The 25,233-nt window shown below is 49.6% G+C and overlaps 1 protein-coding gene across 1 annotated transcript in view; it reads left to right on the forward strand.

The window, feature by feature from the left end:
- Positions 1-24,649, forward strand: part of LOC139233074 (nuclear pore complex protein Nup214-like) — a gene marked incomplete at its 5' end in the record, with an annotated part of 130,875 nt that extends 106,226 nt beyond the window's left edge. The window contains 3 exons of the mRNA XM_070863594.1: positions 9,096-9,238; positions 12,468-12,498; positions 24,400-24,649. Of these exons, the coding sequence (XP_070719695.1) occupies positions 9,096-9,238; positions 12,468-12,498; positions 24,400-24,436 (211 nt within the window). The remainder of the gene's footprint in view (positions 1-9,095; positions 9,239-12,467; positions 12,499-24,399) is intronic.
- Between the last annotated feature and the right edge of the window lie 584 nt (positions 24,650-25,233).

Here is a 25,233-nt window from a genome sequence, read left to right on the forward strand (position 1 = left end):
AGTACTGAGTGAATGCTGCACTGTAGGAGGGGCAGTACTGAAGGAGCGCTGCACTGTCGGAGGGGCAGTACTGAGGGAGCGCTGCACTGTCGGAGGGGCAGTACTGAGGGAGCGCTGCACTTTCGGAGGGGCAGTACTGAGCGAATGCTGCACTGTCAGAGGTGCCGTCTTTCAAATGAGGCGTTAAACTGAGGCACTGTCTGCTCTCTCAGGTGGACGTAAAAGATCCCATGGCACTATTTCGAAGAAGAGCAGGGGAGTTATCCCCGGTGTCCTGGGGCCAATATTGATCCCTCAATCAACATAACAAAAACAGATTATCTGGTCATTATCATATTGCTGTTTGTGGGAGCTTGCTGTGTGCAAATTGGCTGCCGTGTTTCCCACATTACAGCAATGACTACACTTCCAAAGTACTTCATTGTCTATAAAGCGTTTTGAGGCATCCGGTGGTCATGAAAGGTGCTATATAAATGCAAGTCTTTCTTTATTTCATTCCCACTAAACTGCCAGCTACCCAACTTCCCTTCCTGGCCCCTGTGCGAGCAGAAATTGTAAAGGGTTCCTTCCCCTCCCTGTCCAGATAAAACCCAACCCTTGTCTCCTCTTTCCTTCCAAACTGTGGGCCCATCTCCCAACACCCTTTCCTCCGCAATGTCCTTGACCGTTTTTGCCTCCCAAATCCGTGTCCGTCTTTCGCCGCCTCCTCCCCTACATGGGCATCTTGGTTACATTTGACAGGACAGGAGATGACCATCTTCTCCATCAAACCCACCGAATCTAAGACACAATGCAGCCAATTTAGGAAAAACTCCCATGAAATTCTTCCGATCAGGAAGGCAATCCCCAGGAAGCCACAGTAAGGTTAGCGCTGGGTATTACCAATCCCAGCGCTAACCTGCTACAGCTCAGAATGTCCTGCGGGCAATATAAACAATGACGGACAGGTAAAGACCCTCTGGCCCATCGAGCCTGTCCCACACAATTGCGATACCTTGTGTATCACAACATATACACTCCACCCCACCTGAAACCGTGTGATCTCCTGGGAGAGGCAAAAAAAAAACAGATAGAAAACCCAGGCCAATTTGGGGGGGGGGAAAAATCTGGGAAATTCCTCTCCGACCCATCGAGGTGACCGAAAGTAGTCCAGGAGCTCACTCTGCCCCTGAATTCCCTGCAGTACCGACCTTGTGTAAAAGGTGATCGCTGCCACAGGCCCGAAACAAATCCCGCTCTCGCTTGAAGGAATTCGGCGAGTCTGCATCCACCACATGAACCAGCAGCTTGTTCCAGAGGTCCACTGTGCTCAGGAAGTCGTCCAGCTCCCTCCTCCAGGGCCGTCGTGCACCCAGGCTTATCACATGTCTTGGGTCGCCTGCTCCAGAAGACGAACACACCGGAAATAAATTTTTCTCGGCATTTAACCTTTTGATATTTTATGCTTCTACCCCACTCCGTTCTCCCACCCCTATCTGACTCGAATACCCCAATGTTTGAGATTTCAAAATTGTTTGTAGGCATCTCTGAAGCTCTGGACAAAACTGAAGGGGAAATCAGCATAAAAGAGTGTAAAATTAACTTTGCCCAGTACAGCCACGACCTTCGGACTTGTGCCGTTACTTTATGCTCCAGTTGTGAGGAGAGGTTGCACAGATTCGGCTTGTGTTGCCTCGAGTGTAGAAGATTGAGGCGATCTGATCGAGGTGTTTAAGTTGATAGGGGAGATGGAGAGAAAGCAATTTGCCTGGTGGGTGGAGTCCAGAACAAGGGGGGCGGGGCCTTAAAATTAGAGCCAGGCCAATCAAGGGATGATGTCAGGAAGCACTCCTTCTCACAAAGTGTGGTGGAAACCTGGAACCCTCTCCCCCAAAAAGCTGTTGAAGCTGGAGGGAGTCGATTGAAAATGTCAAAACTGGGATTGGTGGACTTTTGTTCGGCAAGGGTTACGGAACCAAGGCAGGTAGATGGAATTAAGTTACGGATCAGCCATGATCTGGTTGAATGGCGGAACAGGCTTGAGGGGCTTATTTTTTATTCGATCCGGGATGTGGGCATCGCTGGCAAGGCCAGCATTTATTGCCCATCCCTAATTGCCCCTCGAGTAGGCGGTGGCGAGTCGCCTTCTTGAGTCGCTGCAGTCCGTGTGGTGTTCTTGGAGCAGTTTGTTACAACTGAGTGGCTCGTTGCTGTGGGTCTGGAGTCACATATAGGCCAGACCGGGTAAGGGCGGCAGATTGCCTTCCTGAAAAGGACATTAGTGAACCGGCTGGGTTTTTACGACAATCCGGTAGTTTCATGGTCACCATTACTGAAGCTAGCTTTTTATTTCAGATTTATTTAATTAACTGAATTTAAATTCCCCAGCAGCTGTGGTGGGATTAGATCTCACGTCTCCCGGATCATTAGTCCAGGTCTCTGGATTACTAGTCCCGTTACTTGACCACTATGCTACCGTTCCCAAATAGCCAGCTCCTGTTCCTTATGTACTTGCTTTGGTGAAACATTTACATGCTGTGCAGACACTTGCATCATCCCCAAACAAATTCACCCGCAGAAGTGAGCACACTTCGAAAGTATTTCCGCGGGCTGTGAAGCTTAAAGTGTGAACGGTGGTATAAAAATCCAGCTTCTCTTTTGCACCGGTCGGTGCCTGTTTAGTTGGGATTCCGGGAGACCGACATCGGTGAGCCCAGCTTGTGGCGTTCGTGTGACTAAATCTGGCTTCCTTTTCCCAGTAGCAGATAGAGCCGTGTTTGTTCTGTCTGTGAATCTACTGCCCGGTGAAGGGAGCTGGATTCTGTATCATCAGAGTGCATCGAATTCACAGATACCAGTCTCCCTGGATTCACAACCAAACATTCAAGCAATGTAAAAACACTTAAAATCTTGCCAGTTATTCCTGTGTATAGAATTGTAGAATGCTGCAGGTCAGAAGGAAGCCATTTGGCCCACCGTGCTGGTGCTGGCTCTTTGAAAGATCTATCAGAAGATAAGAACTAGGAACAGGATTCAGCCTCTTGAGCCTGCTCTGCCATTCAATAGGATCATGGCTGATCTTCATCCTCAACTGCACTTGCCTGCCTGATCTCTGTATCCCTCAGTTCCCCTAGAGACGAAAAATCATCGATTTCGCCCTTGAATATATTCAGAGACTCAGCATCCACAGGCCTGTGGGGCAGAGTATTCCACAAAGATTCACAACCCTCTGAGTTGAAGAAATTCCTCCTCATCTCACTCTGAAAATGGCAGACCCCTTATCCTGAGACTGTGCCCCCAGATTCTAGACTCTCCAGCCCGGGGGGAAACAACCTCTCAATCGCAACAACTCGCTGCGTTAGAAAGCGAGCTGCAACACTAAATGCACTGGAATCGGGGAAAGAAAGGTGACCGTCGACGAGAATGTTGGCATCTTTAAGCCAGAAGGTTTTTTTTTAAAAAGAGTGCAGAAGATTTGGGCCTGTCATTGGTCGAACTGACCCACGTTGTATACCTCCGTCGTATAGCGCTCTGCACTGCTGGCAGTCTCAGTTCAGCCCGAGACGCCCCCTCCGTGTGGCGGGTTGCAGTTTCCCAGTGTTACTTAATTGGGTCCTTCAGCAAATAAAAGCCGTGCAGCAGAAACCGCAAGCGCCAGCCAGCCGCGCAGTGCGTCCGTCCGCAGCGGTGGCAAGAGCAGGCGGGTTAATGTTTCGGGGCAGGCCCTTGGGGAGAACCAATCAAACGAGAGATAAAACCGACATTGTCGTAGGATCAGCCGGCGGGGATGGAGGAAATCTGAGGCAAGGAATTTGTGGAGGGAAATACTCTCTCCTGTGCTTCCCCTTGTTATTTACCCCCCATCCCACCCCAACGCTTTGATCTGATTCTTTTTAAAAAAAAATGCCTGCTCATCTCTCTCTGTTTTCAGCCCTGGTGATGGAAGAAAGACTTGCATTTCTATAGTGTCTTTCACGACCAGCCGATGTCCCAAAGCGCTTTACTGGCAATTAAATTATTTTTGGAGTGTAGCCACTGTTGTAATGTGGGAAACGCGGCAGCCAATTTGCGCACAGCAAGCTCCCACAAACAGCAATGTGATAATGAGCAGATAACCTGTTTTTTTTGTTGTGTTGATTGAGGAATAAATATTGGCCCCAGGACACCGCAGCTAACTCCCCTGCTCTTCTTCGAAATAGTGCCATGGGATCTTTCGCGTCCATCAGAGCGAGCAGATGGGGCCTCGGTTTAATGTCTCATCCAACAGTGAGATTTTTGTGCTCGTCTCTGGAGTGGGAATTGATCCCACAAACTTCTGACTCAGCAACATGAACTTGTATTTATATAGCGCCTTTAACGCAGTGAAACGTCCCAAGGCACTTCACAGGAGTATAATGAGATAAAACAATTTGGCATCGAGCTACATAAGTAGAAATTAGTGCAGGTGACCAAAAGCTTGGGCAAAGAGGTAGGTTTTAAGGAGCATCTTGAAGGAGGATAGAGAGGTTGAGGCAGGGAGTTCCAGAGCTTGGGGCCTAGGCAACAGAAAGTACGGCCACCAACGGTTGAGCAATTAAAATCAGGGATGCACAAGAGGGCAGAATTAGAGGAACGCAGACATCTCAGGGGGTGGGGGGTTTGTGGGGCTGGAGGAGATTAGAGATAGGGAGGGGCGAGGCCATGGAGGGATTTGAAAATAAGGATGAGAATTCTGAAATCGAGGTGTTGCTTAACCGGAAGCCAATGTAGGTCAGCGAGCACATGGGGTGATGGGTCTCATAAGCGTCTCCCTGACAACGGAGGCAGCTCGAGCTTGGAGCAGCTGGAGGGAGTTTTAAACAGACCCTGTCAAGGTTCGGAGCTGGCCGAAGGGAATGGCGGCAGCCACTCTGACTTCTCTCGCGGCCCTTCAAGAAGTTAAAATGGAACGTGGCCGCCCCCCGCCCCAGCGTGCCTCATCCCCTCCCCTCATCACACCTCAGATCTCCCACCACCTCTCCTGAAGGCGCTGCTCAGTGCCGAGCTTACGGCTCACACCCCACCGTAGGCAACTAGGCCCAGACAGTAGAGCCTGGTCTCCAGTTGTCTCGGACCCCCTTGTCTTTGGACCAAGACCTCACTCTGCTAGGCCCGTGTGGTAGCCAATGTGCAACGGCCACCCCACGTTAAAAAAAAACTCTCACACCGGCATCTTCCACCCTTCAAAATGAAATTCGGGACCTGGAATGTCAGGATCCTCATGGACAACTCCCAACAGTGACAGGCCGGAACGCCGAACTGCCATTGCTGCCCGGGAGCTCGGATGCTTCAACGTCGACATCGCCGCCCTAAGCGAGACTCGACGGGCAGGGGAAGGCCAGCTGAAAGAACAAGGTGGTGGTGCATTTTCTTTACCGCATATACACATGCGAGCGCCTCCTTTTCTACCATCCCGTACCCCCTTTCTGCCTGGGACAGACTCCTGGAGGCATAAGCTACCGGCTGTAACTGACCCTTGGCATTGACATGCTGCAGCACACACCCGACACCATGGAGTTGGTTTCACCATCAAGAAAGAGCTGATCGACCGCTTCAGAGACTCCCCCCTGCGGGATAAGCGAATGCCTCATGACTCTCCAGCTCTCCCTATCCCGGAACCAGTGCGCCACAGTTATCAGTGCATACGGCCCAACACTTGACGCAACAGATGAGGCCAAAGAGGAATCCTACTCCAGCCTCGAACAATCCTTGTCCTAAGTCCCGACGGACGACAAGCTGATCCTCCTTGGCGATTTCAACGCTAGAGTCGGTAAGGTCGCGGACCTCTGGGGCGGTGTGATCGGCAGAGAGGCGGTAGGAAAAACCAACTCCAGCTCTCCTGACGAAATGCCTAAAACATGACCTTGTCATCACCGACATCTTGTTCCGTACAAGACATCATGGCAACACCCTCGCTCCAACCACTGGCATCTGCTCGACTATGTCATCATTCGAGCCAGGGATCGCAAGGATATGCGCATCACCTGTGCCATGATAGGAGCTGCTGATTGCTGGATGGACCACCGTCTAATCCGCTCCATTTGGGGCTATAACATCAATATAGCCCCAAAACTGCAACAGAAACGATGCCGCAGGAAATTCAACGCTGGGGCATTCAAAGGCCCAGTTAAGAAAGCCCTATACAATCAGCGCCTCACTGCCAACCTGGCAACCCTCGATGACCCCGAGACGCAGAGTGCCCACAAGCCACCATAACCAGTGCCTGCGAAGAGACGCTCAACCAGGAAACACCAAGACTGGTTTGACGAGAACGACCAGGAGATCCAGGAGCTAATAAGCAGTAAGCGCAAGGCATTGCTGAACCTAAAGCTGCAACCCAATTTGGGAGCAGCAAAGCAGCTCTACAGGCGCCTGAAGGCCGAGGTCCAACAAAAAGAATAGATGGTGGGTAAATAAAACACAGGAGATCCAGCAGCTGGCCGACAACCACAATGTACGAGGATTCTTAAGCGCAGTCAAGTACACCTACAGCCCAAGGCCCCATCCACTGCTGGTCAGGAATGGGAAAAAACTCATTAAGGACACCGAGGCAGTCAGGGTCCGCTGGAAGGAGCACTTCGAAGATCTCCTTCAGAGACTCTGCCTTCGACGCGAGTGTCCTCGACTCCATCCCGCAGTATGCTACCCGCCACCATCTCAGCAAAACCCCAGCCTGGCACAAGGTAGAAAAGGCCATCCGTCAGCTCAAGAGCAACAAGGCATCAGAAGCAGGTGGAATCCTAACAGAGAAGCACTATTGACATGAATGCATGACCTCATCTCTCTGACCTGGAAGGAGGAGAGCATGCCGGGAGATCTCAGAGATTCAGTAATCGTGACCATCTTCACAAAAGAGGATAAGTCCAACCTATGCAACTACAGAGGAATCTCCCTGCTGTCGGCTACTGGGAAAGTCATCGCAAGAATCCTCCTCAACCGTCTCCCTGTGGCTGAAGAGCTCCTCCCAGATTCGCGATGCAGATTCTGTCCACTAAGGGGTACAATGGACATGATCTTCACCGCGTGACAACTACAAGAGAAATGCAGGGAACAGCACCAACCCTTGTACATGGCCTTCTTTGACCTCACAAAGGCAACCGCGAGGGACTATGGAGCGTCCTCCTCTGTTTTGGCTGTCCCCAAAAGTTTGTCACCATCCTCCGCCTGCTCCACAACAACATGCAGGCCGTGATTCTGACCAACGGATCCAACACAGACCCAATCCACGTCCGGACCAGGGTCAAGCAGGGCTGCGTCATCGCACCAATGCCCTTCTCGATCTTCCTCGCGGCAATTGCTACATTTCGCTCTCAACAAGTTCCCCGCTGGAGTGGAACTAAACTAGAGAACCAATGGGTATCAGTTCAACCTTCGCCGCCTCCAGGCTAGATCCAAGGTCGTCCCATCCTCTGTTATCGAGCGACAGTACACGGACCACGCTTGCGTCTGTGCACATTCAGAGGCCGAACTCCAAGCCATCGTCAACATCTTCACCGAGGCGCACAAAAGCATAGATCTTGCACTAAACATCCGTAAGACAAAGGTCCTCCACCAACCTGACCCCGCCACACAGCACTGCCCCCCGGTTATCAAAATCCACGGCGCGGCCTTGGACAACGTGGACCATTTTCCATACCTCGGGAACCTACTATCAGCAAGGGCAGACATCGATGACAAGGTCCAACGCAGCCTTCGGTCGCCTGAGGGAGAGAGTGTTTGAAGACCAGGACCTCAAATCTGGCACCAAGCTTATGGTCAACAGGGCAGTAGTGATACCAGCCCTCCTATGTGGCTCAGTGACGTGGACTATATACAGTAGACATCTCAAAGCGCTGGAGAAGTACCACCAGCACTGCCTCCGCAAGATCCTGCAAATCCCCTGGGAGGAAAGATGCACCAACGCCAGTGTTCTTGCTCAGGCCAACATCCCCAGCATCAAAGCACTGACCACACTCGACCAGCTCCGTTGGGCGGGCCACATCGCCCGCATGCCCGACATGAGACTTCCTAAGCAAGCGCTCTACTCGGAACTCCTACACGGCAAGCGAGCCTCAAGTGTGCAGAGGAAACGTTTCAAGGACACCCTCAAAGCCTCCTTGATAAAGTGCAACATCCCCACCGACACCTGGGAATCCCTAGCCCAAAACCGCCTTAAGTGGAGGAAGAGTATCCAGGAGTGCACTGAGCGCCTCGTCGCCGAGAGCATGCAGAAACCAAGCACAGGCAGCAGAAGGAGCGTGCGGCAAACCAAACTCCCCACCCACCCTTTCCTCCAACCACTGTCTGTCCCACCTGTGACAGAGACTGTAATTCCCGTATTGGACTGTACAGTCACCTGAGAACTCACTTTTAGAGTGGAAGCAAGTCTTCCTCGATTTCGAGGGACTGCCTATGATGATGATGAGTGAGCGGGACTAGGTGCGAGTTAGGACACAGTCAGCCGAGTTTTGGATGACCTCTAGTTTACGTGGGGTAGAATGTGGGAGGCCAGCCAGGAGTGCGTTGGAATAGTTAAGTCGAGAGGCAACAAGGGCATGGATGAGGGCTTCAGAGGCCAGAGTGCTACCCACTGAGCCACAGCTGACACGAGGGCCACCTGCCTGCAATATTGCCGATCTGTTTTCTCCGCGGATGTTGACTGATGTGCAATGCATCCGTGGCCCTGCGCAATGGGCGCAGCAAAAGCTACGGGCCCCGCTGTATGTAGGGCTTCACCCAACCCCCGGCCGAGTGAACCCTGACTGCTCGCACACGTATTGAGGGCCATGGGCATCGGGCAGGAAAGTGGAGTTGAGGTAGATCAGCCGTGATCTCATTGAATGGCGGATCAGGCTCTAAACATAAGAACATAAGAAATAGGAGCAGGAGTAGACCATACGGCCCCTCGAGCCTGCTCCGCCATTTAATACGATCAAGAATCAGCTCCACTTCCCTGCTCGCTCCCCATAGCCTCTTAATCCCTTATCGGTTAAGAAACTCTCTATTTCTGTCTTAAATTTATCCAATGTTCTTGTGTCCCTCTGTCTCTCCTGCCTTTGATCAGGATTGGTCAGTTGTATGTACTTGCTGACCAATAACTTTTTTTCTTCTTCACACAGCTTTGGAAGCAGTCCCAATGCACAGACGTTTGGAAACTTAGCGGATCAGCCCGCAGCTGCTGCCTTTGGATCAGTTCCCCAGCAGACGCCAGTTTTCGGCACACAGGGGACCAGCTTTTCTGGCTTTGGGTCCAGTGGAGGAGGTACGGGCTCTCTCGTGCTTTTGGCCGCAGTTAGATCCAGCACAGAAACAGGCCATTCGGCCCCACAGGTCCAGGCCGGTGTTTAACTCCACACCAGCCTCCTCCCACCCCAACTTCATCACACCCTGTCAACATATCCTTTGATTCCTTTCTCCCTCATGTGTTTATCCAGCCTCCCCTTTCAATGCATCCGTGCTATTCACCTCAAACACTCCCAGTGGCAGCAAGTTCCACATTCTCACCACTCTCTGGGTAAAGATGTTTCTCCTAAATTCCTCATTGGATTTATTAGTGACTATCTTATATTTATGGCCCCGAGTTTTGGTCTCCCCCACAAGTGGAAACATCTTCTCTGCGTCTACCCTGTCCCAACAATTTCATAATTGTAAGACCTCTATTGAGTCACCCCCTCAGCCTTCTCTATTCTAGAGCAAAGAGCCCCAATTTGTTCAGTCTTTTCTGACGGGCATAACCTCTCCGTTCTGGTATCATCCTTGTCAATCATTTTTGCACCTTCTCTAGTGCTCCACATCCGTTTTTATAATATGGAGACGGGAACTGTGCACATTACTCCCAAGTGTGGCTGAACCAAGGTTCTATACAAGTTTAATATAACTTCTGTGGGGTTTGGTATTGTATACATCTCTCTAACTGGGTGCTCCTGGATTGTGAGTTTGTTCTGGTGAGCGAGTATTCAGAAAGTCGGAACAGGCAGTTCACTGAACCCGATTTGAGGACTAGTTCTGGCCCTGACCACCTGTAATCTTGCCCAAACCTAGGTGAGAAACCTAGCTGTTTTTGTCTCTTTAAATGTGCACTTAAAGGACCATGCAATTTTGAAGCTAACTTGTTTTCTGCTGAGATGTACATCTCCATTTATTTTATTTAACATAAAAGAACTGGCATTTATATATCGCCTTTCACGACCTCAGGACATCCCAAAGTACTTTTTGGAGTGTAGTCACTTTTGTAATGTAGGAATCGCGGCAGCCAAGGTCCCACAAACAGCAGTGTGATAATCTGTTTTTATTATGTTGGTTGAGGGATAAATATTGGCCAGGGCACCAGGGATAACTCCCTTGCTCTTCTTCGAAATAGTGCCATGGGATCTTTTGGTCCACCCACGAGAGCAGACGAGGGCCTCTGTTTAATGTCTCACCTGAAAGACAGCCCCTCCAACAGTGCGGCACACCCTCAGTACTGCCCGTCCGACAGTGCGGCGCTCCCTCAGTACTGCCCGTCCGACAGTGCGGCGCTCCCTCAGTACTGCCCCTCCGACAGTGCGGCGCTCCCTCAGTACTGCCCCTCCGACAGTGCGGCGCTCCCTCAGTACTGCCCCTCCGACAGTGCGGCGCTCCCTCAGTACTGCCCCTCCGACAGTGCGGCGCTCCCTCAGTACTGCCCCTCCGACAGTGCGGCGCTCCCTCAGTACTGCCCCTCCGACAGTGCGGCGCTCCCTCAGTACTGCCCCTCCGACAGTGCGGCGCTCCCTCAGTACTGCCCCTCCGACAGTGCGGCGCTCCCTCAGTACTGCCCCTCCGACAGTGCGGCGCTCCCTCAGTACTGCCCCTCCGACAGTGCGGCGCTCCCTCAGTACTGCCCCTCCGACAGTGCGGCGCTCCCTCAGTACTGCCCCTCTGACAGTGCTGGTTTTTGTGCTCGAGTCTCTGGAGTGGGGCTTGTACCCACGACCTCCTGACTCGTGCGAGAGTGTGACCCACTGAGCCACAGCTGATAATTTAGTGTAATGGACATGAACAATCTGGAGGCTTCGGCTGTTTATAGTAGCAGGATGGGGTTGCCATGGGGCTGAAACACAGTGTAGAGCAACTGTTCTTCCATTGGAGTTTCTAAACCCGCTGCAGTGTCCTGTTCCAATTGGAAAAGGATTGATCAATAGTTCGCAGATCAGTAATCAGTATGAAAAGCCTGTGCCACATCTGCCAGGCCTCAGTAAAGGCAATTAGGCTCTCAGTAAATATTGCCGTCACATAATCACAAGAGCCTTTATTTTGCTGAGTTTCCCTGTCATTCAGGAGCTGTGATCATCTTTTTGCCCTGCTTACTTCAGCAAACGCCCCTGCCCATAATCCAGCCTGAGAGGATGTTTCCCCTGGGGAGTCTAGAACCAGGGGTCACAGACTCAGGATAAGGGGTCGGCTATTTAGGACGGAGATGAGGAGAAACTTCTTCACTCAGAGAGTGGCGAATCTTTGGAATTCTCTACCCCAGAGAGCTGTGGAGGCTCAGTCGTTGAGTATATTCAAGACGAAGATCGATAGATTTTTGGACACTAAAGGAATCAAGGGATATGGGGATTGGGCGGGAAAGAGGAGTTGAGATTAAAGATCAGCCATGATCTTATTGAATGGTGGAGCAGGCTCGAGAGTCTGCATGGCCGACTCCTGCTTATATTTCTTATGACACTTCCAATGCAGTGCTGAGGGAGCGCTGCACTGTCGGAGGTGCCATCTTTCGGATGAGACATTAAACAGAGGCCCCGTCTGCCCCCTCAGGTGGACGTAAAAGATCCCATGGCACTATTTCTGGTATCCTGACCAAGATTTATCCCTCAACAGATGATCTGGTCAATTTAGTTAATTGCTGTTTGTGGGAGCTTGCTGTGCGCAAGCTGACTGCTACACTTCATTGGCTGTAAAGCGTTTTGGGACGTCTGGTGTTGCCAAAGGTGCTGTAAGAATGCAAGGTTTTTTTTTTCCTTTTATATTTAAGTGATTTTAAATTTTAAAATTATCCCTCAATTGTAAAATTCTCATCCTTGATTCCTAGTTCCTCCACGTCCCCGCCCCTTCCTATCTCTGTATTCTCCTCCGGCCCTATAATTCCCCCGAGACCGCTGCGTTCCGCCTAATTTGCCCTTTTGAACATTCCTGATGTTAATCGCCCAACCATGGGTGGCCTTGCCTCCAGCTGCCTAGGCCCCAAGCTCTGGAACTCCCTGCCTAAACCTCTCTGCCTAAACCTCTTTGCCTCTCTCCTCCTCAAAGGCACTCCTTGCAACCTACCTCACTGGCCGAGCTTTTGGTCATCCGCCCTAATATCTCCTTAATGTGGCTCGGTGTCAAATTATTATTTTTTGATAACACTCCTGTGAAGCACCTTGGGATGTTTTATTACATTCAAGGCGCTGTATTAATATTGAGTTGATTGTTGGGACGAAATCTATTCGAGGCGAGACTGATTTCTCTTTTGTTCTAATTATTTGTAGGGTTTGGAAGTGGTTTTGGATCCACGAATCAGTAAGTAATGAGGCTGAAAGTTCATTTCTAACTGATCCCAGAGCCTGGAACCGTATTAATCTCTGCCCGCTGAACAAGTCGGAACGTCAAAAAAAAAATTGTGGCCAGCCCTTTCTGGGTTAAAAGACATTTTGCCCAGCTTTCCATTCTAGATGATGCATGGACTGTTGATCGGATGTGCTGTGTACCTGTTGTTTTCTGTATTCCTGCTGTAAGAGGATTGTTCTGTTTTGTTCTCATGCTACTAAATTCAATAAAGGATTAATCAGCAGAGGAATACACTTTATTGCACAAACAATCAGCAGATGGGAAGCTAAAGGACTTAGAATCATTCTCATCTCGTTTGATTTAAATCTCTCAGTTGTTAGTCGAGGGATAGGTTAAAGCCCTGTCTAAGTTGCAGTCTTTCAAAACCCTCTGGCTGAAAATACCTCTCGCTACATGGTTTTTGTACAGGTTCAATTTTAATCTTGTGGTTTATTTGTTTGAGAGTACTGTGTGGCTTTCGGGTTTTTGTTCCATTGCGCACAGCAGGATCCCACAAATAACGATGCGTTAAATTGCCAGATACTCTGTTTAAACAATGTTGATTCAGGGATACATCTTGGCCAAGACACCGGGGAGAAATCCCCTGCTCTTTGTCCAAGTAGTGGCCATGAGACCTTTTATGTCTTCCAATGGTTTAACGTCTCATCTGAAAGACGGCACCTCCGACAGTGCAGCACTCCCTCAGTACTGCCCCCTCCGAAGTGCAGTGCACCTTCAATATTGCCCCTCTGACAGTGTGGCACTCCCTCAGTGCTGCCCCTCCCGCAGCGCTCCCTCAGTACTGCCCCTCCGACAATGCGCCGCTCCCTCAGTACTGCCCCTCCGACAGTGCGGCGCTCCCTCAGTACTGCCCCTCCGACAGTGTGGTGCTCCCTTAGTACTGCCCCTCCGACAGTGTGGTGCTCCCTCAGTACTGCCCCTCCGACAGTGTGGTGCTCCCTCAGTACTGCCCCTCCGACAGTGCGGTGCTCCCTCAGTACTGCCCCTCCGACAGTGCGGCGCTCCCTCAGTACTGCCCCTCCGACAGTGTGGTGCTCCCTCAGTACTGCCCCTCCGACAGTGCGGTGCTCCCTCAGTACTGCCCCTCCGACAGTGCAGCACTCCCTCAGTAGCGCCCCTCCGACAGAGCAGCACTCCCTCAGTACTGCCCCTCCGACAGTGCGGCGCTCCCTCAGTACTGCCCCTCCGACAGTGCGGCGCTCCCTCAGTACTGTCCCTCCGACAGTGCAGCACTCCCTCAGTACCGCCCCTCCGACAGTGCGGCACTCCCTCAGTACTGTCCTGGGAGTGTCGGCCTGGATTGGGTGCTCAAATCCATCAGAGATGAGAGTGCAACCACACTGAGCCACAGCTAGCATCTGACGTTGAAGTGATTTTGTTGCGGAGCAAAATATTAAAGCCCATTCCAAAACTTATTTCTGATCTGAATTGCCAGCTTGTGTATTAAATGGTTAAGTCCCTTCCAAGAAAATCCCACCAATGAATTCCTCCAAATGAGAACACGCATATAATAAACTTTGGATCTAGTTTAGGTTGCAAGCCACAAATTATTTTACAGGTTTGTAATTTTTTTTAAACTTGGTCCCTAATTCCTGGTTGGACTTGCGTCGCAGTCGTCATGGGAACCCCTGTTCACGACCAATTTTCCGGCTAAGCTGCGTGATTACGCACTGGGCTGGAGGTCTCGCGCAGGCCGCTCACCGGCTTATCAATGGATATAACCGCACGCGCGCATAAATCTGAAGGAGGCGCGCAGTTAAAGTGACCGCGCTCGGGGCAAACAAATTACAGGGAGCATTGTTCACGACTCGCTTGTTTCGTATAGTTGGTAATCGCGCCGATGTTTAATTCAAATCGGCGCAGTCAGCTTGCGCACGGGCGTACTGTTTTGGCTGTGATCCAAACCGCGTGTTCAGACCCGTCTACGTTTAACCCAGCGCATTGTGCCTGGGTTAGAATGCAAATTAAACATTCCCTCGCTCCATGCACATCCGTCTGCTCCCGGGTTGATTATTCAATTATTTCCTCCTTTTGGTAAAATAAGTGCGTTCAACTTGCCAGAAACTGAACTCGCTGCTGAATGATGTAAAAATTGTGACAAGAATAATTGCTTATGTATAAATGTCTTGATACTGGGGAAATCATAACAGGTTCCCAACCCATCATCTCTTCCCTTGGACATGTTCATCCTCTCCATTCTAACTCTGGCCCTCTAGCCCTGACATTGCTACTTTCTGATTGTAGAAACTGCTGTTAACTCAAACTATCCATCAGCTTGGGGACTTCTGCAATCGTCCCTGGTGCAGGAGTCGGCCATTCGACCCCTCGAGCCTGTTCCGCCATTCAATACGATCATGGCTGATCTGATCTTGGCCTCAACTCCACTTTCCTGCCTGTTCCCCATAACCCTCGACTCCCCAATCGTTCCCCATAACTCTTCACTCCCCCATTGTTCAAAAATCTGTCTTCCATCTTAAATACATTCAATGACCTAGCCTCCACAGATCTCTGGGCTAGAGAAGTCCAAAGACTCTCCACCTTCTTGAGAGAAGAAATTCCTCCTCATCTCCGTCTTAAATGTGCGACCCCTTATTCCGAAACTATGGCCCCTAGTTCTAGATTCTCCTATGGGGGGAAACATCCTCTCTGCATCTACCCTGCCCAGCCCCTGTTCTGCTCCTGATCTCTCTGAGGAATGGTTACCACGGACACCTCCAAAACCTTTGGCAAGTTGCCTGTCACTTTGCCTCGAAGCGAGTTGCCGTCGCGTGACGATGTAACGTCTGCTCATTGTGCTGTATTGTAGTTGATGACTCGTGCACTGACCTTTCCCACCCACTGACCCAGCAGTTCCCCAGGGCTTTGATCTTGCTGATAGGGGGGGGGTTAGAGGATGACAGAGAGTGGGAGGAGGCTCGTGCGTTGTTCCAACACCGGCACGGACCAGTTGGGGCCCAAATGGCCTGTTTCTGTGCGGTCAGTTCAATGTACTTCTCGCCAACCATTCCTTCACCTCCGTGACCTCATGCGCTCAGCGTCCAATCCATGCTGTTGCTTCCACTTAACACCCTTCAGATCGCAAGTCCTTGGTGCGCATACACTCGAGCCCTCTTGCAGTGAGCTGATTACATCTTCATCGGGGTAGCGTTACATCGGGCCAGTGAAAATCTTCTTTCTTTCAATTCCTCCTCTTGGTTTCCCACGAGTGTAACCGACAGCTCCCTCCTGGTGCCTTATGAGGAGAGTTTGAGAAGGTTGGGCCTGTACTCATTGGAATTTAGAAGAATAAGTGGTGATCTTATTCAAACGTATAAGATTCTGAGGGGGCTGGACAGGGTCGATGCAGAGAGGATGTTTCCCCTCGTAGAGGAATCTAGAACTAGGGGGCATAGTTTCATAATAAGGGGTTGCACATTTAAGATGGAGATGAGGAGGAATTTCTTAAGGTCGTCAATCTTTGGAATTCTCTACCCCAGAGAGCTGTGGGAGCTGGGTCATTGAATATATTTCAGGTGGCGATAGATTTTTTAATAAGAGAATCTAGGGTTACGGGGAGCGGGCGGGGAAGTGGAGTTGATGCCAAGATCAGATCAGCCATGATCTTATTGAATGACGGAGAAGGCTCGAGGGGCCAAATGGCCGACTCCTGCTCCTATTTCTTATGTTGACGCCGTACTTAATCTTTTTTTCATCCAGCGTCATGGTTTCTGACCTCAAACGGGACAGTCTCCTCTCCATTGTTGCGTTTGCTTTCAAGAAGCTCACCTTTGCCGCCAAACATGCTCTTCCAACTCTCTCGTCTCCATCCATGACGTGAATATTGCTCCCATAATCTGAGGAGGCTTTTGCAGCACCCGTTGAATTTCTGGATAGAATCCAGAAATAAGTTTTGTCTTCTGACCGATGCAACCTCGGTCACCTGGTGCCTGCAACGCCCCTCTGCGTTTCTGTGTCTCACTCTTCTTTCTCTCTCTCCCCCTCCCTTAGCAACTCCATCCCTCTCCCTAGCATCTGTCTGAGGCTGAACCAAACTGTGCGCAATGTTGGCATCATATTTGACCCTAAAATGAACTTCCGGCCACATATCAACAGCATAACTAAGACCGCCTATTTCCACCTCCGTAACATCGCCCGTCTCCGCCCTTGTCTCAGCTCATCCACTGCTGAAGCCCTCATCCATGCCTTTGTTACCTCTAGACTTGACTATTCCAAACGCACTCCTGGCCAGCCTCCCACATTCTATCCTACGTAAACTAAAGGTGATCCAAAACTCAGCAGCCCATGTCCTAACTCGCACCGAGTCCCGCTCACCCATCACCCCTGTGCTCACTGACCTACATTGGTTCCCGGCTAAGCAACGCCTCGATTTCAAAATTCTCATCCCTTTTTTTTACTAATCCCTCCATGGCCACGCTCTTCCCTAGCTCTGTAATCTCCTCCAGCCCATTCCCCCTCTCCCCTCTTTCCCCCCCCCCCCCCCCCCCCCCCGAGATGTCTGCGCTCCTCTAATTCTGCCCTCTTGAGCATCCCTGATTATAATCACTCAACCATCGGTGGCCGTGCCTTCTGTTGCCTAGGCCCCAAGCTCTGGAACTCCCTCCCTAAACCTCTTCACCTCTCTTTCCTCCTTCAAGACGCTCCTTAAAACCTACCTCTTTGACCAAGCTTTTGGTCACCTGCCGTAATTTCTTATGTGGCTCGGCGGCCAATGTTTTATTTGACTTATAACACCCCTGTGAAGCACCTTGGGAAGTTTTACTACATTAAAGGTGCTATATAAATGCAAGTTGTTATTTTACCACTATTCTGGTCAGTGTTCAGTTGGACTTGCTCTCATTGTTTCTTCTAAGCTTGGGCTTTGTACACTCGATCTTGGGCCACCGGATCATTGCTTTGTGATTTACTTCATCTTCTAGTGTGCTCTTTTCACCTGTGATGTTGTCCTTCATCTTTGTTTCTCAATGGTGAACCAAAACCGAATTTTATACCGGGCAGTTGGGTCTGGAAACAGGCCCTAAGTCTACATGCTGGTGATATATAGGAGTGCCCGTTTATCCTCCCCGCCCCTCTGCCCACCGCCCCTTCTGCCTCCCAGCACCCTCTGCCTCCCCACCCCATCACCATAATCCTCTTCCTCGTGTTTATCCAGCTTCCCCCTTAAATGCATCTGTACTATTCGCCTCAACCACTCCCTGTGGTGTAGCAAGTTCCACATTATCACCACTCTCTGGGTAAAGAAGTTTCTCCTGAATTCCTCCGCCCCCCCACCCCCACCCCCCCCCGTGCTCGCTGACCGACGTTGCCCTCCGGCCCGGCAACACCTCGATTTCAAAATTCTCATCCTTGTCTTCAAATCCCTCCATGGTCTCGCCCCTCCCTATCTCTGTAACTTCCTACACCCCCCCCCCGAGATCTCTGCGCTCCTCCAATTCTGGTCTCGATCATCCCCCGGTTTTAATCGCTCCATCATTGGTGGCCGTGCCCTCTGCTGCCAGGGCTCTAACCTATGGAATTCTGTCTCTGAACCTCTCCCTCCTACTTTTTAAATCCTTAAGATCTATCTCTTTGACCAAACGTTTGGTCCTTATGTGGCTCCTTATTTTGGTGATAATGCTCCTGTGAAGCGTCTTGTGACATTTTACTATGTTAACGACACTGTATAAATACAATTGTAGTTTAGTTGTAGCAGTGAATTCCCTATTGGATTTATTAGTGACTGTCTTGTATTTGTGGCTTGTACTTGTGGTCTCCCTTGCAAGTGGAAACATCTTTTCTACGTCTGCCTGATCATAATCCTAGCCCTTTATCAGCTCGTCCCTCAGCCTTCTGTCTAGAGAAAAGAGCCGCAGCCGGTTCAGTCTTTCCTGATCGTTATAACCTCTCAGTTCAGGTATCATCCCAGTCAGTCTGTTTTTGCCCCTTCTCCCAGTGCCTCTATATGCATTTTTTTAATAATATGGAGACCAGAACTGAGCACAACACTCCGTGTGTCAGGCATTCAAAACCCACAATTCAAGAGTTAGTGGTAAAATTGGCAATTTGATTGGGCTTGGCCCAGAAGGGAATGACGGCTTTGTAGAAAAAAAGTTACTTGCCCATGAAAGTTGGTGGAAAATCAGAGATACGATTCAGCAAATGAGCCTAGGCTCCTTTATTACAAATATTCACTGCTTATGTAATACAGAATACGCCATTCAAAACTGCTCAACTCAAATAATCCAATGCAGTTTTTTTTAGGCACTAAATTTCTGCCATGCTGTACTATGGTTAGATTCAAATTCATGGAATCAATAATAATTTTTTTTTTAAGTGCGGAAACTACTTTGTTACCGTGAATGGGCTGCAGTCCTAATTCAGCACTGACTGAATGGTGAAATCACGTCATCGAGGTTTACAGCACAGAAGGAGGCCATTCGGCCCATCGTGTCCGTGCCACACGACAAAGAGCTACCCAGCCTAATCCCACTTTCCAGCTCTTGGTCCGTAGCCCTGTAGGTTACGGCACTTCAGGTGCACATCCAAGTGCTTTTTAAATGAGGTGAGCGTTTCTGCCTCTGCCACCCTTTCAGGCAGTGAGTTCCAGACCCCCACCACCCTCTGGGTGAAAAAAGCTCCCCTCTAAACCTCCTGCCAAATACTTTAAATCTATGCCCCCTGGTTATTGACCCCTCTGCTGAGGGAAACAGGTCCTTTCTAACCACTCTACCTAGGCCCCTCATAATTTTATACACCTCAATAAGGTCTCCTCTCGGCCTTCTCTGTTCCAAAGAAAACAAGCCCAGCCTATCCAATATTTCGTCATAGCTAAAATTCTCCAGTTCAGGCAACATCCTTGTAAAGCTCCTCTGTACCCTCTCTAATGCAATCACATCTTTCCTGCATTGTAGTGACCAGAACTGCACGCAGTATTCTAGCTGTGGCCTAACTAGTGTTTTATACAGTTCAAGCATAACCTCCCTGATCTTGTATTCTATGCCTCGGCTAATAAAGGAAAGCTTGGTGTAGATGTTTCCAGTGACAGATCAGGGCAGATAACCAGGAGAGCTGCTTAAAATACCATCAACCACCCCCCCCCCCTGCCCCCAGCCCTCCACATCCTCCAGCAGGTATTTCCTGGAAGGGGAGTGCCAGCAGATGTGGAGCCTTTTCTCTCGATGCTACCTCACTGCTGCAAGATGTAGCCAGCTGATCACGTTCTATTGTGCTGCCCAGATTGTGCGGAGTTACAATTAGCCAGGATATGGCAGAGCATTGGCCTTTAAACAGCCTTGTACATAAGATTGATTGAACCGTGACTGTCCTATTAAATTGTGGGACCATGTGGTGATGTGAAATGGGTTTGGCTTTCCATGCCCTCTTAACAGTTTAACGTGACCCTTGAAAACTTGGACAAACCTTGTGCTCTCAAAATACCCGATAAGGTAAAGCGAGTTTCTGATTGACTGGATTTTGTTGAGCGCAACACGCTGCATCCAACTATCCGATTATTACTTAAGAATTAGGAGCAGGAGTCGGCCAGTCGGCCCCTCGAGCCATTCAGTAAGATCATGGCTGATCTCCCTCAACTCCACTTTCCTGCACTATCCCCATATCCCTCGATTCCCTTAATATCCAAAAATCTATTGATCTCTGTCTTGAACATACTCAACAACTGAGCCTCCACAGCCCTCTGGGGTAGAGAATTCCAAAGATTCACCACCCTCTGAGTGAAGAAGTTTCTCCTCATCTCAGTCCTAAATGGCCGACCCCTTATTCTGAGAATGGTCCGAGACTTCCTAGCCAGAGGAAACATCCTCCCGAGTAAAACATGGTTCTTTTTTTTTACAGGGAGAGAATATTAAAATTCGAATGTTCGTGTCTCCAACAGCAAAATCTTATTGCAATGAGTAGGTAAATGGAATGGAATTTTGATGGGGGTTAATTATAATCGCATGTAACGTTTTTAGAAGTCAGCGATTTCCCCCCCTGGATGTGATCAGAAATGTTTTCGTGCTCCCCTAAAGGTGCAGAATCTAAAGAGCGATACAGACCCCGATCGCTGGGCTTTGCCGAGTTAGCTAACCTCAGTACTAGGGGCGCTGACTTGCCCAGGGAATCTCCCCAAATCAGGCAAAGGAACATCAACAGTCACATCATGAGTGAGGAACCATCCATATTTTGCACCTAGTGAGTAAGGGATCATCTACTTTTACTGCCCGTGGCTAAGGGACTGTCCTGATGGTCATCCAGCGAGCTCCCTGCTGGGACTGGGGGAGATGGGGTGGGGGGGGCGGGAGGACGCATTTATATAGCGCCTTTCACGACTCTGGGTGTCTCCAAGCGCTTTACAGCCAATGAAGTACTTTTTGGAGTGTAGCCACTGTTGTAATGTGGGAAACGCGGCAGCCAATTTGCGCTCAGCAAGCTTCCACAAACAGCAATGTGATAATGACCAGATAATCTGTTTGTGTTATGTTGATTGAGGGATAAATATTGGCCCAGGACACCGGGGATAACTCCCCTGCTCTTCTTCGAAATAGTGGGATCTGTTAGGTCCATCTGAGAGAGCAGACGGGGCCTTGGTTTAACGGCATCTCCGACAGTGCGGCGCTCCCTCAGTACTGTCCCTCCGACAGTGCGGCGCTTCCTCAGTACTGCCCCTCCGACAGTGCGGGGCTCCCTCAGTACTGCCCCTCCGACAGTGCGGGGCTCCCTCAGTACTGCCCCTCCGACAGTGCGGCGCTCCCTCAGTACTGCCCCTCCGACAGTGCGGGGCTCCCTCAGTACTGCCCCTCCGACAGTGCGGCGCTCCCTCAGTACTGTCAGCCTGGATTTTGTGCTCAAGTCTCTGGAGTGGGACTTGACCCCACAACCTTTGACGCCCACTGAGGCATGGCCAACACCATACAGAAGGTAGTTGGGTATTGGGGGATGTGCCTTGCATTGTTTGCCTGACTGGTGGGCAGACGTGGTGATCCTGTGCTTCACCGTGACTGTATTGGACAGGCCCGAGGGACCAGCTCGTCTCTTCCTCTCTTTCATTTGCATATGGCTTCAAGGGGACATCGACAGGCTAAGTGGAAGGGCAAGAACATGGCAAATGAACTATAATGGGGAGAAATGTGAAGTTATCCACTTTAAAGCAGAGTATTTTTTAAACAGCGAGAGATTGGGACATGTTGGTGTTCAGAGGGACCTGGGTGTCCTTGTACACCAATTGCTGAAAGTTAACCTGCAGGTACAGCAAGCGATTAAGAAAGCAAATAGTATGATGGCTTTTATTACAAGAGGATTTGAGTATAAGAGTAAAGATATCTTACTGCAATTATATAGGGCCCTGGTGAGACCACACCTGGAGTTTTGTGTACAGTTTTGGTCTCCTTACCTAAGGAAGGATATACTTGCCATGGAGGGAGTGCAACAAAGGTTCACCAGACTGATTCCTGGGATTGAGGGGGGATTGTCCTATGAGGAGAGATTGAGTAGACTAGGCCTATATTCTCTCGAGTTTAGAAGAATGAGAGGTGATCTCATTGAAACATACAAAATTCTTACAGGGCTTGACAGGGTAGATGCAGGGAGGATGTTTCCCCTGGCTGGGGAGTCTAGAACCAGAGGTCACAGTCTCAGAATAAGGGGTCGGCCATTTAGGACGGAGATGAGGAGAAATTTCTTCACTCAGATGGTGGGGAATCTCTGGAATTCTCTACCCCAGAGGGCTGTGGAGGCTCAGTCTTTGAGTATATTCAAGACAGAGATCGATAGATTTTTGGACATTAAGGGAATCAAGGGATATGGGGATTGGCGGGAAAGTGGAGTTGAGGTAGAAGATCAGCCGTGATCTCATTGAATGGCGGAGCAGGCTTGAGGGGCCGAATGGCTGACTCCTGCTCCTAATTCTTATGTTCGTATGTTCTTATATGTTCGTATTATAATAGGCGATTTGTGAAAAGTAACAGGAGAAAGAGAGAAAGAAAAGAGCAGAAAGTGTACTTGCCCCATTACCATTCCCTTTTGCCTTGCACCATTAGAAGGAGAACATCTCGGAACCAAAAATAGAATAATGAATAGTCAGCATGGATTTCAAAAGGGAAAGTCTGGCTTGACTAACCTCTTTGAATGATTTGAAGAGGTAACAGAGAGAGTAGACAAGGGAAATGCAATAGATGTAATTTATCTAGATTTTCAAAAGGCCTTCGATAAGGTAGCCCATAATAGACTGATGAACAAGGTCAGAGAATGCGGAGTCAGGGGTCAAGTAGCAGAATGGATAGCTAGCTGGCTTCAAGACAGATAGAAGAGAGTAGGGGTAAAGGGTAGCTATTCACAGTGGCAGAAGGTGGGTAATGGTGTTCCACAAGGATACGTGCTGGGACCACTGTTCACAATATTTATATTAACGATTTAGATTTTGGAATTAAAAATACAATTTCTAAATTTGCAGATGACACCAAATTATACTGAGGGGAACTGCAACAAATGACAGCAGGACATTAATAAACTTGCAGAATGGACATATAATTGGCAAATGAAGTTCAACACAGATAAATGTGAGGTATTACATATTGTTAGGAAGAATAGGGAGGTCAGTTATTACTTGCAGGGTGAGAGTCCAAGTGGGGCAGAGGAACAAAGGGATCCCGGAGTACAAATACACACATCACTAAAGGTTGAGACACAGGTTAGCAAGGCCATAAAAAAGCAAACCAAGCACTCGGGTTTATTTCTAGAGGAATAGAATTGAAAAGTGGGGAAGTTATGCTAAACCTGTATCAAACCTTGGTTAGACCATACTAGAATACAGTTCTGGTCGTCATATTAGAAAGAGAATGTAGAGGCACTGGAGAGGGTGCAGAGAAGACTTACAAGGATGATACCAGAAATGCGAGGGTACACCTATCAGGAAAGGATTAACAGGCTGGGTCTCTTTTCTCTGCAAGAAAGAAGGCTGAGGGGTGACCTAATAGAATTCTTTAAAATTATGAAAACATTTTGATAGAGTGGATACAGAGAATGTTTCCATTTGTGAGGAAGAGCATAACTAGAGGCCATTGATATAAGATAGTCACCAAGAAATCCAATAAGGAATTCAGAAGAAACTTCTTTACCCAGAGAGTGGTGAGAATGTGGAACTCACTGCCACAGGGAGTCTTTGAAGCGAATAGTATCGATGCATTTAAGGGGAGGCTAGACAAATATATGAGGGAGAAGGGAATAGAGGGTTATGCTGATAGATTTAGATGAGGAAAGACGGGAGGAGGCTCGAGTGGAGCATAAACGCCGGCATGGACCGGTTGGGCCGAATGGCCTGTTTCTGTGCCGTATACCCTGGGTAATCCGATGATATCCCTTTTGTTCTTCCCCCCCCCCCCCTCCCCCAACACTTTCTCTGCCTCTGCACTTACTCTAACCTTTTCCTATTCTGACGAAAGCTCATCAACCTTTTTTCCCTGCTGTGAATGAAACGTTTGCTCGTTTCCCAGAATCGTGCAGCACAGGGGTCTGTTTTGGGCACTTTCTATTTGATCTCCACTTAACCACCTCTCTTCCAAGGTGAACAACTCCAGCTTTTCCGCGTAACTGAAAACAATTTACTCCCAACGGTGGGGTGGGGGCGGGGGGGGCGTGTCTTGTCTCTGGGCACGGACACATTGTACATGATATAAACAGCAGCACGTGGTTGTGTTATGTCTTTCCATTAAGACAGTGACCTAACTGGGGGGGAGGAATAAAATCATTCCTGCTCATTGAAGTATCACCGTCACTTGAATGAATGAACAATGTGTTTCTGTCAGTTGTCGGCTTGCTCATTGGCAGCTGATGCAGTGAGCGTTGGTATTTAATTCTGCCTCAATGTTTTTTTTCTCCTTTCAGGTCCAGCCAGTCATTCGCCAGTGGATGGAGGGGCTGAATTCTGTGCAGCTTGATTGGATCTTTTTTTAACCTGTAAATACCTATCTATGAAAGTGACACATGGCAGCTCAAGAGGTGGTGTGATTTACAATGGATAATAATTGGAAAGCCATCCACGTCACTGGACGCTGTGCAGAGTGGGATGAAATCATGCTCGTTAACCTCGGGGAAATTGTGTGAGATGTCTTTTGTCACATGATGTCGTGTCGATGCCGTATTTTGTCAAATAAAATTCTATTTTAACTTTGGCCCACCTTCTCGCTTTTGTGACTGAGATCCCGGCGAAGGTTTAACCCTTTATCTGTTTCAGGCTCCCTCACTTGCCGCATAGCATCTTATTCTCGGGCCTCTGTGTTGCTGCATTACCATCGCCGAGTCCCCCACCATCAACACCCTGGGGGTCGCCATTGACCAGAAACTTAACTGGACCAGCCGCATAAATACCGCGGCAACAAGAGCAGGTCAGAGGCTGGGTATTCTGTGGTAAGTGTCTCACCTCTGACTCCCCAAAGCCTTTCCACTATCTACAAGGCACAAGTCAGGACTGTGATGGAACACCATCCAGGACAAAGCAGCCCGCTTGATTGGCCCCCCATCCACCACCTTCAACATTCACTCCCTCCACCACCGGCGCCCCCTGGCTGCAGTGTGTACCATCTACAAGATGCACTGCAGCAACTCGCCAAGGCTTCTTCGGCAGCACCTCCCAAACCCACGACCTCTACCACCTAGCAGGCGCATGGGAACACCATCACCTCCACGTTCCCCTCCGAGTCACACACCATCCCGACTTGG

This window comes from Pristiophorus japonicus, chromosome 20 (assembly GCF_044704955.1).
Source record: "Pristiophorus japonicus isolate sPriJap1 chromosome 20, sPriJap1.hap1, whole genome shotgun sequence".
Taxonomy (NCBI): domain Eukaryota; kingdom Metazoa; phylum Chordata; class Chondrichthyes; family Pristiophoridae; genus Pristiophorus; species Pristiophorus japonicus.